At 42.2% G+C, this 17,170-nt stretch overlaps 1 protein-coding gene across 3 annotated transcripts in view; it reads left to right on the top strand.

Annotated features, from left to right (window-relative positions):
• Positions 1-17,170, top strand: part of ELMO1 (engulfment and cell motility 1) — a 590,246-nt gene that overhangs the window by 171,873 nt on the left and 401,203 nt on the right. For all 3 annotated transcript variants that reach the window (XM_023183031.1, XM_023183032.1, XM_023183033.2), the window contains exon 5: positions 8,890-8,940. In XM_023183031.1, the coding sequence (XP_023038799.1) occupies positions 8,890-8,940 (51 nt within the window). The remainder of the gene's footprint in view (positions 1-8,889; positions 8,941-17,170) is intronic.

Raw genomic sequence — 17,170 nt, 5'->3', positions numbered from 1 at the left:
TATGTGTGTGTGTGTATATATGTGTGTGTATATATATGTGTGTGTGTATATATGTGTGTGTATGCATGTATATACACCACAGTTTCTTTATCTACTTGTTGATTGATGGGCATTTGGGTTGGTTCCACAATTTTGCTATTGTGAATTGTGCTGCTGTAAACGTGCGTGTGCAAGTATCTGTTTTTGAATAATGACTTGTTTTCCTCTGGGTAGATACCCAGTAGTGGGATTGCTGGATCAAATGGTAGTTCTACTTCTAGTTCTTTAAGGAGTCTCCACACTGTTTTCCACAATGGTTATACTAGTTTACATTCCCACCAGAAGTGTAGAAGTGTTCCCTGTTCACCACATCCATGCCAATGTCTACTGTTTTTTTTATTTTTTTGATTATGGCCATTCTTACAGGAGTAAGGTGGTATAGCATTGTGGTTTTGATTTGCATTTCTCTGATCATTAGGGATGTTGGACTTTTTTTTAATGTTTCTTGGCCGTTTGTATATCCTTTTTTGAGAATTGTCTGTTCATGTCCTTAGCTCACTTTTTGATGGGATTTTTTTTTTTCTTACTGATCTGTTTGAGTTCATTGTAGATTTTGGATATCAGTCCTTTTTCAAATGTATAGATGGTGAAGATTTTCTCCCACTCTGTGGGTTGTCTATTTACTCTGCTGACTGTTCCTTTTGCTATGCAAAAAGCTCTTTAGTTTGTGTCCCAGGTATTTATCTTTGTTTTCATTGCATTTGCTTTTGGCTTCTTGGTCATGAAATCCTTATCTAAGCCAATGTCTAAAAGGGTTCTTCCAATGTTATCTTCTAGAATTTTTATAGTTTCAGGTCTTATGTTTAAGTCCTTAATTCATCTTGAGTTGATTTTTGTAAAAGGTGAGAGATGAGGATCCAGTTTCATTCTCCTACATATGGCTAGCCAATTATCCCAGCATCATTTGTTGAAAAGGGTGTCCTCTCCCCACTTTATGTTTTTGTTTACTTTGTTGAAGATCAGTTGGTTATAAGCATTTTGGTTTATGTCTGTATTCTCTATTATGTTCCATTGGTCTATGTGCCTATTTTTATACCACTACCATGCTGTTTTGGTGACTATGGCCTTATAGTGTAGTTTGAAATCAGGTAGTGTGATGTCTCCAGGATTATGGCTGCCTCTGTTGAGTCATGCAGGTTGTCAGAGAAGTGGGGGAAGGCCAGCAGTGACAGGCTTCACCCAGTTCCCACGCTAACTGAAGGGCCAGTCTCACTCCCACCATACAAAGTTTGGCTACAGATTACCTTCTCTCTGTGGAGTTATACCCGCTGCTTCACTGGCCATCCTCCCGTTGGATCCCTGTGGTGCCAGGCGGTAATGGCCTGCTAGGCGACTCAGCGAGCTCCCAGGACCTTTCTGCTGCTTCCTCTACCTTGTATTTCTCTCGGTTCTCTAAGTTGGCTGAGCTCCAGGTAAGGTTGGAAACTTCTCCCGCAAACAGACCTTCAGCTTCTCTAGTGGGGGTGTTTTCAGAGAGGAGGGTCTCCCTTTTCTACTTCCACAGTTGGGGCACTCAACAGTATTTGGGGTGTCTCCCGGATATTGCGGGAGCCAGTCTGCTTCCTTCAGAGGGTCTGTGGGTCCTCTCGGGATTACTGGTTTGCCATTGCAGTCTATCTGGAGCTAAAATCCACAATGCGAACTTCTGCAGGCTGCACTGTCTGGAGCTGCAATCTAGTCCTGCCTCCCGTCCGCCATGATGATCCCCTTCCCATTTGCCACTTTAAAGCCTTGGAGCCAAGTCTCCCCATTCAGTTGCAATGCCCCAGTGAGGTAGTAGCCCTCACATACTTTTTTTTTTTCTCTTGAGACAGAGTTTCACTCTTGCTGCCCGGGCTGGAGTGCAGTGGCGCGATCTCGACTCACTGCAACCTCCACCTTCCAGTTTCAAGCCATTCTCCTGCCTCAGCCTCCTGAGTAGCTGGCATTACAAGCACCCGTCACTGTACCCGGCTAATTTTTTTGTATTTTTATTAGAGACTGGGTTTCACCATGTTGCCCAGGCTGCTTTCGAACTCCTGACCTCGTGACCCACCCGCCTTGGCCTCCCAAAGTGCTGGGATTGCAGGCTTGAGCCACTGCACCTGGCCCTTCACACAGTTTCATATGTCATTTGATGCGGTTTCTTCGGCCTGAGAAAAGTGACCTTGCCTCAGTTGAATGTTGCTTGGGTTGACCCTGTCAAAAGATGGCTCCCAAGTGTCACCCATACCACTTGCTGATAAGATAGAGATGTCCTTGTTGCTCACCTTGTTGAGGGAGAACATCAGCATGCAACGCTTTGTCAGTGTCTCAGGCAGAGGTGAATTCGTCAGGACTCCACTAGAGATGCAGCACCAATAGGAGATGTATTGGAACTGATTGCAAGGCATTACCTCGTGGGATTATGGGAGCTGGTTAGGAAAACACAAAATCCACAGGGCAGGCTGGAATTCTGAGACACAGACTAAATCTGCTATCTACTGTCCACAGATAGAATTTATTCCTTCAAGGAACCCTCAGCTCTGTTTTATTGTTAGTGTTTTGTTTTTTGTTTTGTTTTGTCTTGTTTTGAAGAGACAGGGTCTTGCTCTGTTGCCTACGTTGGAGTGCAGTAGTGGGATCATAGATAACTGCAGCCTTGACCTTCTGGGCTCAAGCAATCATCCCACCTCAGCCTCCCAATTAGCTGGGACCACAGGCATGAGCCACTATGCCCCGCTAAGCAGCTCTGTTTTTAAGGCCTTTCAATTTATTGAAGCAGACCCATTGAGATTATCTAGGATAATCTCTCTTACTTAAAGTCAAGTGATTATAGACTTTCATCACATCTACAAAATACCTTACAGCAACATGTAGATTAGTATTCGCATAACTGGAAACTGTATTCTAGTCAAGTTGACACATCAAAAAGTCACCCAGTACCACACCACCCCCAGCCCTACCAAAAAAAAAAAAAAAAAGGCTATCACAGAAAGTAAAGTCAGAATTTATTGAGAATTGGAAGTTTGGTTTAGTTGGGTCTTTCAAAGCATGTATGGGTTATGATACAACAGTTCTGATTGGTGGAAATTGCAGGTTTCGAGGCAAGGGATTCAAAGAACCTTAGAGGACAAACAGTTGATGTTTTTCATTTGAGTTTCTGGGTCTTTCAGAAAGTTCCTGTAATGAGTAGTCATGCCATCTGCCTAAGCAGGACACTTCTGGAAGAATAAAGTTATGCCAATGAAGACAGAGGAAGCATACGAAGTGCTGTTACTGCAGACATTGGAAGGTGTGCATTCTCAGTGACCAGCTGAGTGTGGGGGTGAGGTAGATGGTTTCTGTTCTCAGCTCAGAGGCTCTGGATTCCTTTCTCATGAAGCGGCCACATGACCCTTGTTCCCAAAGCCTGAGCTTTGCAATTCTCCTTCTCAGGAGAATATTTGTGGACAGATATGACTGCCATATTGCCCAGCTGGCTCCTCGAGAGAGATGACACGTTTGCTAACAGCAAATCAGAGCTGGAGTGCCACCCCTTACTCCTGCTCCTCCCTCTTCTTAAATGGTGGAAGATCAGTCTACCTTTCAAGTGTCCCGTCTTCCTTTTCTTCCTGCATCTCCGGCTCTAAGCAACCACACAGGACTTTTCTCTGTTCCATGAGGATGTCTTGTCCTTTCGTGCCTCAGAGCTTTGAGATGTGCTGTTTCTGCCTCTCTCCTGGGAAATCCTGCCTGTGTGCAGAGGGCCATCTTGAATGTCATCTCCTCTGAAAGCCTTTGCTGCACACCCTGTTCTTCCCCTCTCCTTGCATCACACCTATGTGCTGATGCAGCGCTGGTCACCCCCAGGTCTCTGCCATGGTACAGATACAGTTATTACACGTCAGTTTCTCTCACTGACCAATTCCCAGCAGACAGGAATTAGTCCTGTTTAACTTTGTATCTGCCTTGGTGCCTCATCTGTGCCTGGCATAGGGTAGTTTAGCCATTTATTGAACAGATAATTTTTGAGCGCCGGCATGTGCTGGGTCATAGGTGTCCACTGTTCTGGATGGGAGTGATATACACATAATAAACTATCTGCTCTCATGGAGGTGACATCTTAGGGGTGAGGGAGACAGCCAATGAACAAAAAAGATGAATAAGTAAAAGCACATAGACAGCACTTATTGATGCTTAGAGGGCTGCTCCCTCTGAAACAGACTGAGGGCTGAATAGGATTAAAAAAAAGTGGGTGAGAGATTCCCTGCCTCCAATACGAAGCATGCTTGTGAGACAGAATTCCTCCTTAGACATACTGGTCAACTTACAGAAGAGGTATGCATTTGCTAATATTTGTTATCCTGCTGGGTAGATGTTTCTGTCCTTGGTGTAACATAGATTGTATTATTATTTTTATTTATTATTTATGTATAGGGTTTAGCTCAAAACAAATAAAGAGTATAGCAATGTGCTTTATACGTGTTATTTGTGTGCTTAATAATAAACAGTGAACTCTCTCTCTTTCTCTCTCTGTCTCTCTCATTTCTTTTTAGCATTTGCAATGTGCCAGGCACCGTTTTAAGGACTTTAATTGGATTATCTCACTTGGTCCTCAGAATAACCTTAGGAAATAGGCAATATCCTCATTTTCCATGTGAGGAAGCCGGGGGCATGAGAAAGCTGGGAGCATAAGGACAGCCATGCCACTTGCACCAGGTTTTCCCGCTTGGAAGTGAAATGTGTGTCCAGTCTGGGTGGCCCCATCACTTTTAAGCTGTGCACTATGCCTCCTGTGTGGGATTTATGAAATCAGAACAATGACAAGCCTCTTCCTTTGTTAATGAAGTTTACATCCCAAATTAGGCCTTTCTTACAGAGCCAAAGGTGTCATCAGCACATGGTGAAAAAGCTGTAATCCAGTTGACTTTCTGGATAGAATATACAGTTGTCTACTATTGCCTTTGTTTCTGAGTTTGCTCTGTCTTTCTGTCAGGACCTTAAATTTTTAATGCATATTTTATTAGTTCTTCTACATATCTCCTTTTCATTTAAAGTACAAGACACTGATTTAAAAGCATGGGGGAAGGAAGGGAGAGAAGATAAATGTAATTGTTGACTGAGAAGGCACAGACAGAAGGTGCTGCTGTCTCTGGGACAGCAGGAATTGCTCCCATTCTTGAGCCAGTTCGAGTCTAGATTCAGTACCTCTGTCCGTTTCCTCTTGTTCTTATTCATCTCTTACAGTGCATTGTTCTTCCCACTTTTGGGAAGAGAACTTAGGTCTGAGGAATTAAGTAGCTTGTACTGAGTCCACTCAGCTGGTGGGAAGCAGAGCAGGAATTGAGCCCAGCTTTATCAGAGGATTTAATCATGCTTTGCTTTGAAACAAACAATTATCAAGACCCTTTCTGGAAAGCAGTCTTGCTTGGATTCCAAAAAGGAAGCAGTGAACCTTGAAGGAGTGCCTGAGGGAGCCTAGAGGCCAATGCGGAACTTCTCCCAGCCCTCCTCCCACCCGGCACCCAGTATGTCGCCTTGGGTGTGGTGGGGAAGCTCTGGGACTCTGGAGAGCATTCCTTAGCACTTAGGAATCCAGTCTTGATTATTTGCTGTCATGTATGTTGAGCGACTGACGAACTCTCTCCTCTGAGGGTAAATGCAAGGTCTGGGTCTTGCCTTTGTCAGGCAGACAGAGCACAGCCTTTGTTGTCAGATTACCTGGATTTGAGTCCTCTCATCCCCTCCGTGATGTTGGGCAAATAACTTATCCTCTCAGCAGCTTTGCTTTCTTATCTTTAACGTGGGCATAGAGGTGTAATGTTGGTTACATAAGCATGAGAAACAAAAACTCCCAGCCCAGTTCCTTTCAATAAATGTTAGTTTATTGCTTTTGTTAGGAATGCCTCATCACAACTCCAAACTTCCATGATTATTAGAAAGATTATTTCTGGGCCAGGTGTGGTGGCTTACGTCTATAATCCCAACACATTGGGAGGCCGAGGTGGGCGGATCACAAGGTCAGGAGTTTGAGACCATCTTGCCCAATATGGTGAAACCTCGTCTCTACTAAAAATACAAAAATTAGCCGGGCATGGTGGTGGGCACTTATAGTCACAGCTACTCAAGAGGCTGAGGCAGGAGAATCGCTTGAACACGGGAGGTGGAGGTTACAGTGAGCTGAGATTGTGCCACTGCACTTCAGCCTGGGTGACAGAGCGAGACTCCTTCTGGGGAAAAAAAAAAAATTGTTTCTAAACCCTCCTGGCCTTTTTATACCCCTAAGGCCTTCTTCCCTTCCTGTTTGGAAAATTTGGTAAGAATAAATTAGACCTCTTTCCTCTTAAGAAGGGACCTGCCTTAAGCCTTACATGAACAGGTGTGCCTGACTCAAGGGTTCAGTCAGCACATCTGCTGGCTTACTCTGAGACTTGTTCTTTATAGTCACTAATACAAAGGGTTTTTCATTCTCCATCTTATTTTCTCAAGTTGTTTAGAGCTTGAGCAAAGAAAGGGTATGTTATATATTCGACTTCCTTAGAACTCTGTTGTTAGTATTTGCCATCTTCCTTTTCATTTCTCACAGTGTCAGAATTTTAGAGTTGAAAAGAGATTTTAAAAATGACTTGAATTCATTTCCCCATCTCCTATCTCAGCCTGCCTGCCAAGAGGCATTCAGTACCATGCTTACATGCTTCCGGTAATGACGAGCTGGCTCTCTCCAGAGGTGACCCAGTGCATCAGGGGATGCTCTACACTGGGCTGAATTGCACACATAGGGCCTGGATCTGGTGGTGTTGGGTTTTCGGGCCTGCCTGCACTTGGTGTGAAATGTTCAGATGTGCTTTTCTTCGGTAGGGAATTCTGGCCTGAAGACTGCCTCCTTTTGGGTGGTTCTTTTAGAAAATTCATTGTCCAAAAAGTCATCAGAATTGGCTGAGGAAGCAAGCAATTTTATGTGTCTTTGACATCTCATCAAGAAACTTCCTACCACCTCAGTGTGTCTACTGAGTCCTGAGCAAACTCCAGCTTGTGGCTTGATCTTAAATTATGCAAGGTAGTGATCCTGAAGGCAGATTTATTAACCCCCAACTTCAGCATACCAGGTAGGGCATGCAACCTTGGTGAGTCCTGGAAGGCCTCCTCCTGGAAACTGGGTGTGGTGTATACTCTACTGGAAGAAAATAAAACCACCAATGAAATTCTATCTTCAATGTCAGAGATGCTGTATTAATCTGTTCTTACACTGCTATAAACAACTACCCAAGGCTAGAGGCTAGGTAATTTATAAAGAAAAGAAGGTTTAATTGACTCACAGTTCTGCATGGCTGGGGAGGCCTCAAAAAACTTACAATCATGGTGGAAAGGTAAGCAGGCACGTCTTACATGGCAGCGGGTGAGAGTGTGTGAAAGAAGCAAAGGGGAAAGAGCCCCTTATAAAACCATTAGATCTCGTGAGAACTCACTCACTCTCATGAGAACGGCATGAGGGAAACTGCCCCTGTGATCCGATTGCCTTCCCCCAGGTCCCTCTCTCAACACATGGGGATTATAATTGAAGATGAGACTTTGGTGGGGACACAAAGCCAAACCACATCAGATGCTAAGTGATAGCTTCATAACACTCACTTCAGATATACTTGCCACATGGAGGCAGGCTGATTGGAGAGCTGCTTATTTATGCTATTTGTTCTTAACTTCAAGGCAACATGCAAAAGGAACCAGCAAATGTTAAGAAACCAAGCTCTTTAATAACCCTTTTAAAGAAACAGCTTTACTGAGACACACGTCACAATGATCCACCTGTTAAAGGGGGTGTTTAGTGCATTCACAGTGTTGTGTAGCCGTCACCAATCTAGTTCCAAAACATTTGCATCACCCCAAAAAAAAACACTGAACCCATGGAGCAGTCATTCCCATTGCTTCCCTCCCCCAGCCTTAGGCAACCATTTATCCTAATGCCTGATTCTATTGATTTGTCCATCCTGGACATTTCATGCAAATGCAATCATGTAACATGAAGCCTTTGTGTCTGGCATCTTTCACTTAGTGTAATGTTTTCAAGGTTCATCCGTGTTGTAGCATGTATTGGTACTTTATTCCTTTTTTTAATTTTAAGACAAAGTTTCACTCTTGTTTTCTAGGCTGGAGTGTTGTGGTGCGATCTCAGCTCACTGCAACCTCTGTCTCCTGGGTTCAAGCAATTCTCCTGTCTCAGCCTCCTGAGTAGCTGGGATTACAGGCACCCGCCACCATGCCTGGCTAATTTTTTTTTGTTTGTTTATATTTTTAGTAGAGACGGGGTTTCATCATGTTGGTCAAGCTGGTCTCGAACTCCTGACCTCAGGTGATCCGCCTGCCTTGGTCTTCCAAAGTGCTGGGATTACAGGTGTGAGCCACCACGCCTTTCATTCCTTTTTTATGACTTACTAATTTTCTGAGGAATGGAAAGAACACATTTTGCTTATCCGTTTATCAAGCATTGGACTTATGTATTGTTTCTACTTTTTGGGTATTACAGATAATGTTTCTGTAAACATTAGTGCACAAATTCTTGTGTGGACACATGCTTTCAGTTCTATTGGGTAAATATATAAGAGAGTAATTGTAGGAGTCAGGAATTGTAGAAATGTAGGAGTCAGGTCATACGCCTTTAATAACCTTTTAAAATTACTTTTTTTGTTTGCTATGCTTGGGACCCATATTCCTTTTCTTTGAGTTTATATTCACTTCCTTTGTACTGAATATTGTCAGATAGAAAGTTAACAGCCTTTCTAGAAATAATTAAAAATTATTCAAGTGAGAATAAACTGAATGCCTGTTTTATCTGCTAGATTATATTTGCCTTTGTTCTCTTCTTTACCAAGCTTCTACTTGAAGATTTACAAAGATTTTTTATTTCTTTTCCAGAACCGCAATGAGATAAAAAATGGCACTATCCTTCGATTAACCAAATCTCCAGTAAGTCGATCTCAGCTTCTAACTTCCCAGTAAATTCTTTGCTCTGCGTTTCTGCTATATGTGAGATAATTAATTTTTGAGGATGACTTTAGTGCAAAGCAAAAGGCTTCCAGAATGTCCTGACATGCAGATGCTGGATTAGCAGGAATGCCCCTCCATAGATTTCCCACTGCAGAGGAAGAAGACCTTACTCCAAGCAAAGGGCAAGCTTGTCTGACCTGTGGCCCAGGATAGCTTTGAATTCACAAATTCGTAAACTGTCTTAAAACATTATGAGTTTTTTTGTATTTTATTTAGTTCATCAGCAATCATTAGTGTATTTTATGTGTGGCCCAAGACATTCTTCTTCTTGTGGCCCAAGGAAGCCAAAAGATGGACACCTCTGCTTTAAGGTTTGAGTTTGGAGGTCATCTTAACAACTTCTGTGCTACAACTGGGATCACTCACCTGTACCAACTAGTTTTACCCACTTGCTCACACAGCCACCTAATACCATCTGAGCAAATTCAGACAACAAACAAAACCAAAGTCGGTTATTTCCCTTTAAAGTCAGTGTGTGTGTGTGTGTTTGTGTGAAAGAGAGAGTTTAAGTACTTTGTAGCTTTAATGGGTTATTACGACAATTCATAAAAATAATTTAGAAATGTTGGCCACTTCACTGTTCCATTGACAGCTGATTCTACATAAAGAACGTTAGAGTCTTCTGAATTAAAGCTGCTAAACAAGATGCTACAGTATATTTAGACTATTGTAGTCGATGATGCGATGATGTCTCTTTTCTTGATCTTTCCTACTTGCTTGGAGATACTTTAGGTAGTAACGTTAGCATATTTAACTATATTATTTTACAGTGCATTTCATTTTTTTCTTAAAAGTCTGCCCGAAATACACCACGTGTTACTATTTTCACTCTGCATATGTGATGAAAACTGTCTAACTATCATTTTCAGTTTCCACTGAAGCCATGTGGTAGGCTAAAAATAAATTTAAAAATTGGGAAAAGCATCTGGCTAAAATTAAGCTGTGGGTACTATAACTACCATAAATTCTTATTGTTGAAAATTACATTAGAGCGCCGTAGAAACTCCTAAACATTTTACCCAATAACATCCTGAACCTAAAAACAGTGATGAGCTCGGTAGAGTGAGTTGCTACAGTTGGCAGAACTGTCTTTGATGCCTGCTTTGCTACTTAATGGAAATTATAATCTTTACTCATTTTTCAGTGGCTACATGATGAGCTGAGGCATTTTTGTCTGACTTTGCATTGGTCTTCTTACTCAAGTCAGCATGAATGAATGTTAATTTGACCTTTAGACCATTGTTTTGTTTGTTTTTTGTAGTTTCTATTTATCCTGCTAAATGTAATCATCTGCCTGCTGGACAGAAAAAGTAGACCTTTCCTTTTATTTCCTTTTAGAGTCTAAAAGACAGGTTTTTTAATCAAAGCCTTCTCTAAGGCAAAGAAGAAGTTAGTTTCATTTTTTTATTGCTGTAGATTCATGAACAAAATTTCCACAATCTAAGTCACTCCTTGAAAGAAGGCTAGATATTAGACAGGGTGAAGTTTTTCAGCATCCCAAAGGAAGCTTAGGATGACTTGTCATCAGGGAGAATGGAATTTGTGTTCTTGAGAGAATGATCCTCACATTCCCAGCTCAGTGAATGGAAAGATGTGAAAGCCCGTGTAAGAGGCACTATTAAAGATGGGAGCCCACCTACAAGAGACTGGCTTATGGTTTCCAAAAAGCAGTGGTCCCCAAACCTGGATCAGCTGCGAAACTTTGAAAATGCTGATATCTGATGCCTTAATAGAGAGGGTGGATTACAGTATTTGGAAATTGGCCCCAGGAATCTGCATTTTTTAAGCAACCACATTGTGTTGTGGCTGTGGCCACAGGGTCTAGAATTGGGAAGTTACTATATAAGCAAGACATTTTCGATCTGTGAACTTTAAATAGGTTGTTTTTTATAATTTTGCATTTAGCTGAAAAATACAGGTTGCATATACTCGTTCATTTTTACATACCCAATAAATATATGTTTAGAAAAAAAACACCTATTAAGCTACCATAAAGAGGCCAGCAGATGGTGTTATACTAGCTTTTGAAGCTCCTTCTGCCTCAGCTGAACTCTCCCTGAAGCCAGCTAAGGACATCTCAACACCCACACGGATATACATACGCGTGCGCGCGCACACACAACACACACACACACACACACTCCTGTTTTTATGTAATGTGTAGCTATAATGAGTTTTACCTCCACTCTGTCAAAGGTGGTCTTTTTGTTGATGGATGAATTTGTTTTCTGTCTCCATTTATCATAGAACAGTCCCTCTAGATTGTTCCTAGATAATTAGGTCATTGATACTAGAGAATCTAAACAAACAACCTTCACTGTTTAATTTGTAATAGGCCTTGTACATGGCTGCTGCTTCTCCACTGCATGGTACATCTTTAGACAGTCTCTCTAGTGGCCATGTTAAACAAGTGTATCTTTCTAGTGTGGTATGTTTATCCATCTCCTGATACCATAAAAATATAGGCCGGGTGCGGTGGCACACACCTGTAATCCCAGCCCTTTAGGAGGCCAAGGCGGGTGGATCACGAGGTCAAGAGTTCAAGACCAGCCTGGCCAAGGTGGCAAAACCCCGTCACTACTAAAAATACAAAAATTAGCTGGGCATGGTGGTGGGCGCCTGTAATCCCAGCTACTCAGATGGCTGAGGCAGAGAATTGCTTGAACCTGGGAGGCGAGGGTTACAGTGAGCTGAGATCACGCCACTGCACTCCAGCCTGGGCGACAGAGTAATACATACATACATATATATATATATAGAGAGAGAGAGACAGCGAGTGAGTGTGTGCGCACACCAGGAACACACCCAGAGAACGTGTGCAAATGTGTGTGACCTTTGGAGCAGTCAGGGTTTGGGGAACTTCTGAGAGCAGAGGTGAATAGTGTGTCCTACCTGCCATGATCATAGTAGCTGTGGGCATGGAGTCTGAGGTCCTCTGTTGCATGCAGCATATTTTAAAATCAGCTTTGGCTATTGTTCGTATCAGAAGAAGCTTGGCCTGCCCGACCATTGATGTTACTTTTCTGAAATTTTTGTTTTAAGAGTTGCTTACGGTGACTATATTTGTAGTCTTGAAGTGGAGAGAAACTTCTAAATAGAACACAAAACACAGAAACCATAAAGAAAAAGATCAATAAATTTGACTACCAAAAAATTAAAACAACCCCACAAAAACTTTGTGTTTGGAAAGAATTCCAGAAGTATGTGTGTGTCTGTCTATCTATCTATCTATCTATCTATCTATCTATCTATCTATCTATCTATCTAGGAAGAAGGAAATCTGCAGTCCTAGATAATCAAAGTATGAGGAAAAGATGCTGTGGGGTCAGGATTTTGAAAATTTGAAGTAGAGTCTATTTGTGTGCCCTCTTTGGAGGGGAATTTAGTGATTCACCCAAGTTTAAAATACATATACCTTTGTCTTAACAGTACTGCTGCTGGGAATTTATATAATAAATAGACTCACAAAAGCACTGCAGGATGAACACACACACACACACACACACACACACACACACACACACACACACACGCCCAAGCATGGCTATATGCATCATTGTTTTTAGTGATTAAAAACTGGGAACCTGTTATATGTCTAACAGTTGGACTAGGTAGGTGCTGCAGGTAATTTTTATGTTGCAGAATACTGTGTAGTTGTTAGTAAGAATGTGATACATGCTGCTGAGGAGGTATCTCTAAAGCATGTTATTAACACAAAAGCAGGTTGCAGAACATCCTGTATAGAAGGATACCTGTTATGTATGTGGAAAGGAGGTGTGTGTATATACAAATAAAGGGATACAATGTTTCTCAAGGGATACCTACAAGAAACTTAACTTTGGGGTAACTTTATTTTTTATTTGATAACTTCCAGTAGCACTCTGTGTGTGTGTGTGTGTGTGTGTGTGTGTGTGTGTGTGTGTATTCTTATTATTTTTTTGAGATGGAGTCTTGCTCTGTCGCCCAGGCTGGAGTATAGTGGCACGATTGTGGCTCACTGAAACCTCCGTCTCCTGGGTTCCAGTGATTCTCCTGCCTCAGCCTCCCGAGTAGCTGGGACTACAGGTGCGTGCCACCATGCCCGGCTAATTTTTATATTTTTAGTAGAGACGGGGTTTCCCCATGTTGGCGAGGCTGGTCTCGAACTCCTGACCTCAAGTTATTCTCCTGCCTCAGCCTCCAAAGTGCTGGGATTACAGGCATGAGCCACCGCACCCGGCTATACTCATATATTTCTACCTATCTCATTTGCTGTTATTATTTTTAATTAAAGAAAACACAAATACATATTATAAAGCCATTATAGTACAAAAGAGACGAATCATAATGTCCCACGCTAAAAACATGTCAGGATTGCAAACTATGAGATTTTTTGTGAACCCTGTTATATGCAAACTGAATTATTGCCCATTATGCCTTCTTTTGGCCTGTGTGGACATATTACAGAAAGCAGAACTGCTCATCAAGTCCCTAGTGTTGCTTTGTCAGCTGTAAGCATAATCTTCACTTTCTGCTCTTTCTGGTTTAGGGAGCTGGTATCAGCATTATCTAGGTCAGAGGGCCTGTCATAATGATTTTTGGGTCTTATTCCCTCTGGTAATAAGAAAAATGGTATTATCGCAGTCACTGTGTGGATTCGGGTTATCGGAGATTCTTAATAAGCCCATTAATGCCTTTTTTTTTTAATTCCATTTTTCAATTCAGGTTTTCCATTTTTCTCTCCTGGTTTGAGAAACTAATAAAGGGTTGTAAAATGCCTTACATTCTATTTCTTGCCATCACTTTCAGCAGCCTGGCTCATGGGAGAAGAAGCCAGTGGAGGCTGGCAGGCAGAGGAGTCACAGGATGCCCAGGCTGCTGCCCAAGGACAGATTGCAGTGGTGGCCAGGGCACAGGGTCAGAGTTTCTTGCAGGTTCAAGAGATGCAGGGGGCTTGGGCTACCTGCCTTGTAGGGAATTGGAGAGTTGGAAGGAGTGTTGTGGAGGGCGAGCCCCAGAGCTTCAGGATGTGGTGCTCTTTGAGCTAGGATGTCCTGTTCCTCCTGGTGCTCTGGCAAAATTAACTGTGTGCTGTTTACTGGAATAGAAAGGTGGAGAGGATGAAAAGTTTGAGATGCTCATTATGTGTCCATGAGGATATGTCATCAACTAGGAAGCCTGGAGAGATGCAGGTGTGCCAGCCACCCCCGTAGAAATGTCATTTAAAGCTGTGGGCTGGAAGAAGTCACCATGGGAAAAGTAGAGGAGAGGGCTCAGCACAGAGCCCTGGGGACACTCTAAGGTTTAGAGGAGGAGCCGAGCAAGAAGCCAGGTGAGCCAAGTGTTTCAAGGAGGAGGGAGTAATATTTAGGTGTGTTGGAGGCTGCTCAGGTAATAAGGAAGATGAGATGAGGGTGGTTCCTGGGCTGCCATCTAGAGGTATTAATAGCATCGTAGAGACTCTCTGTGCAGGGCTGGACAGGGGCGCCTCATAAGAGCAGGGAGAATAGGAGGTAGAATGGAGGCAACACTTTAGAGCTACTCGCTCTTCCAAAACTTTTGCTGAAAATGCAAGCAGAGAAATGAGGAAGTAGCTGTAGGGAAATTGGGTCAATGGCTGTTTTTACCTTTCTGTTTATTTTTTTTAAAGATGGGAGATTTTGGAGACTTTTGCAGTTGGAAATGATCCACTACAGAGAGAGAGAGCTGATGATACAGAAGAAAGGGAGATAAATTTGAAGTAGAGTACTTGAGAAGGCCAGGGGAGAGGAAATCCAGAGCTGAGGGGAAGAGTTGACTTTTGATAGGAAACAGGATCCCTGCCACACAGCATCTATCAGGAGGAAGCAGAGCTTGAGGGTAGAGATGCCAGCAGCTGGTGCTGTTAGAAGTAGGAAGATGAAGGAACTCCTGGCTGATTGCTTTGATTTCCTCAATGAAATGATCACCAATGGAAGGGAGGCAGCAGAAAGGCATAGAGGGGGTTTAAGGAGAGAAGAAAAGATGTGGAGGAGTTATTCTGAAAGGGCATAGCAAACATTCCAGGAAAATATTGGATTGCTGGGCAACATTGACCATACATTTGAAGATATCTATTAAACTGTTGAACCTAAGGATGTTTTTAGACTACTCTTTAATTGGCATCGTGGATCCAGAGTTATGCTAGCAGTTTCTTGGGGATGATTTTAACTTGTATCTTCGGGAGAGAGATGTTAAATGCTTGACACGCACACACTACCAGTACCCTTTCCTGTGCCCATGGCTAATCCTTTATGAGCTGTTACCTCCCTTGGAGTCTGGAGTCTGAGTTCCAGAACCCTTTCCTATCTGGGACATGAGGTAGCCACATCTAGCTGTTTCAATGGCCCAAAGTAAAACTTTTTTTCTGTCCTTAGAACAATACCAGAAAATACAACTTGCTGTCTGATACAGAGATCTATATGACTATTAGATTCTTTTCATGTTTGCTGGTTGCTTGAAAAATCGGATGTAAGGCTATCTTATTTTTTAAATAATGTTGACTCTTTCCTCCCAAATATAAAAATGGTGCAGATTCGTTACGGAAAATGCAAAAACTAAGGCTTCCTGCAAAGAAAATTGTTTAGAATAATACAATTCATAAATAAGCACAGATCATATCTACTTGCTTTCTTTGATCATTTGTATGCAAATGCGTGAATACATATGTGTGCATACATGAATGTATATTCATTTATAGGTTCATATATAGATTCATTTAGACATTCATATATATATATGTATTCATTTGTACATTCATTTAGTAAAATGTGTTTTGAACTCATGGTAAATGCCAGACACACGTCTATGTGTTGGGTGACATTACATCCTAGCAGATACACACACTCCACAGCACATATTCCCACCTCCCGCAAACAATAAAATATGTTTGCATCCTGGCTGTTTCTCGTAATATTGCCTCGTGAGGATGTTCTCACTATTTTACATTCTCTAAAAGTTCCATATGTAGTTCCATATAATATTTCATCCTATGACCATATCATGTCTATTTCACCATTGTCCTATTGGTAAACACGATGGCTGCTCAATGTTTGGCTATGAATGCTGTTTTAAGGGCTCCAAATGTACCACACATTCATCTCAGATACATGCATCCATTCAGGGAAGCACAATCACCACCAGGGATTCCTTCAGCTCTGCATGCTCATGAACATCCTAGGCTACGTTGCCTGCCGCTTCCACACCCTCACTTCCCTCCACACCCCCTGGCCTGCAGACCCCAGACACATCAGTCCTCTCCTTTCTCTCCCTCCAGACAGACCAGGCTTGTTCCACCTGAATCAGGGTTTTGACACTAACCATTGATGCTGCCCAGAATATTCCACTCCCCGATGTGGTGGGGTCCTTCTTGTCAGTCAGATCTTTCCTTGGATGTCACTACTTTAGGTTGCTTGTCCCTGAAAACCACTCCATCTAAAGAAGCCGTCAGTCACTCTCTAATGCAAACCCTCCACTTTAGGTTTTGCTATAAAACATCAATATTTGATTTTTTATTGTTAATTTTAAAAGTTATCCACCTGCCACACCAAGCTTGGGTGAGCCCCAGGAGGGTGAGAACTTTGGCTGTCTTATTTGTTGCTGTATCCTAAATGTGGAGAACAATGTCAAGCTTTTCAGAAGTATATGTTGAACCAGTGAATGGGGATCCTGAGGGTTTTGAAGGGACATTCCTTTCCACTGGATAACTGGAAAGACTTGTCTGAGAAGAGGCTAAGCAAAATTATATACAGAGTGATCTGCAATAACTAATATCCAAAACCAAAATTTCCTTACAAAACTCCAATCTTTTAAGAATAAAACCTTTGATTCCCACTTTTTTTGTGTAATAAAAGCTGTATTTCCAGATTATTTAGAAATTAGAGAAGATAAAAGGAAGGTATATCGCTGCCTGTTCTGGATTCAGTTGGAAAAATATTGCATTAAAAGAGTCCCACCAGTTTGACATAACATTTTGATTGGCGGTCACTTGTGGGACTCACCTTTGTGGATCACCTTTTCCTAGCAGACTCCATAATGAGGGTTACCGCCCAGCTGAGATGCAATGTGTCACACTGTGGGTGGAAGAGAACCTTAAACATGATCTCATCACAGTTCCTCGGTGTACCTACCGATGGGGAAAATGAGGTCAAGA

The sequence above is a fragment of the Piliocolobus tephrosceles genome, chromosome 8 (assembly GCF_002776525.5).
Source record: "Piliocolobus tephrosceles isolate RC106 chromosome 8, ASM277652v3, whole genome shotgun sequence".
Lineage (NCBI taxonomy): Eukaryota > Metazoa > Chordata > Mammalia > Primates > Cercopithecidae > Piliocolobus > Piliocolobus tephrosceles.
The sequence above is the reverse complement of the archived record's forward strand: the minus strand, read 5'-3'. Positions and strand labels throughout refer to the sequence as shown.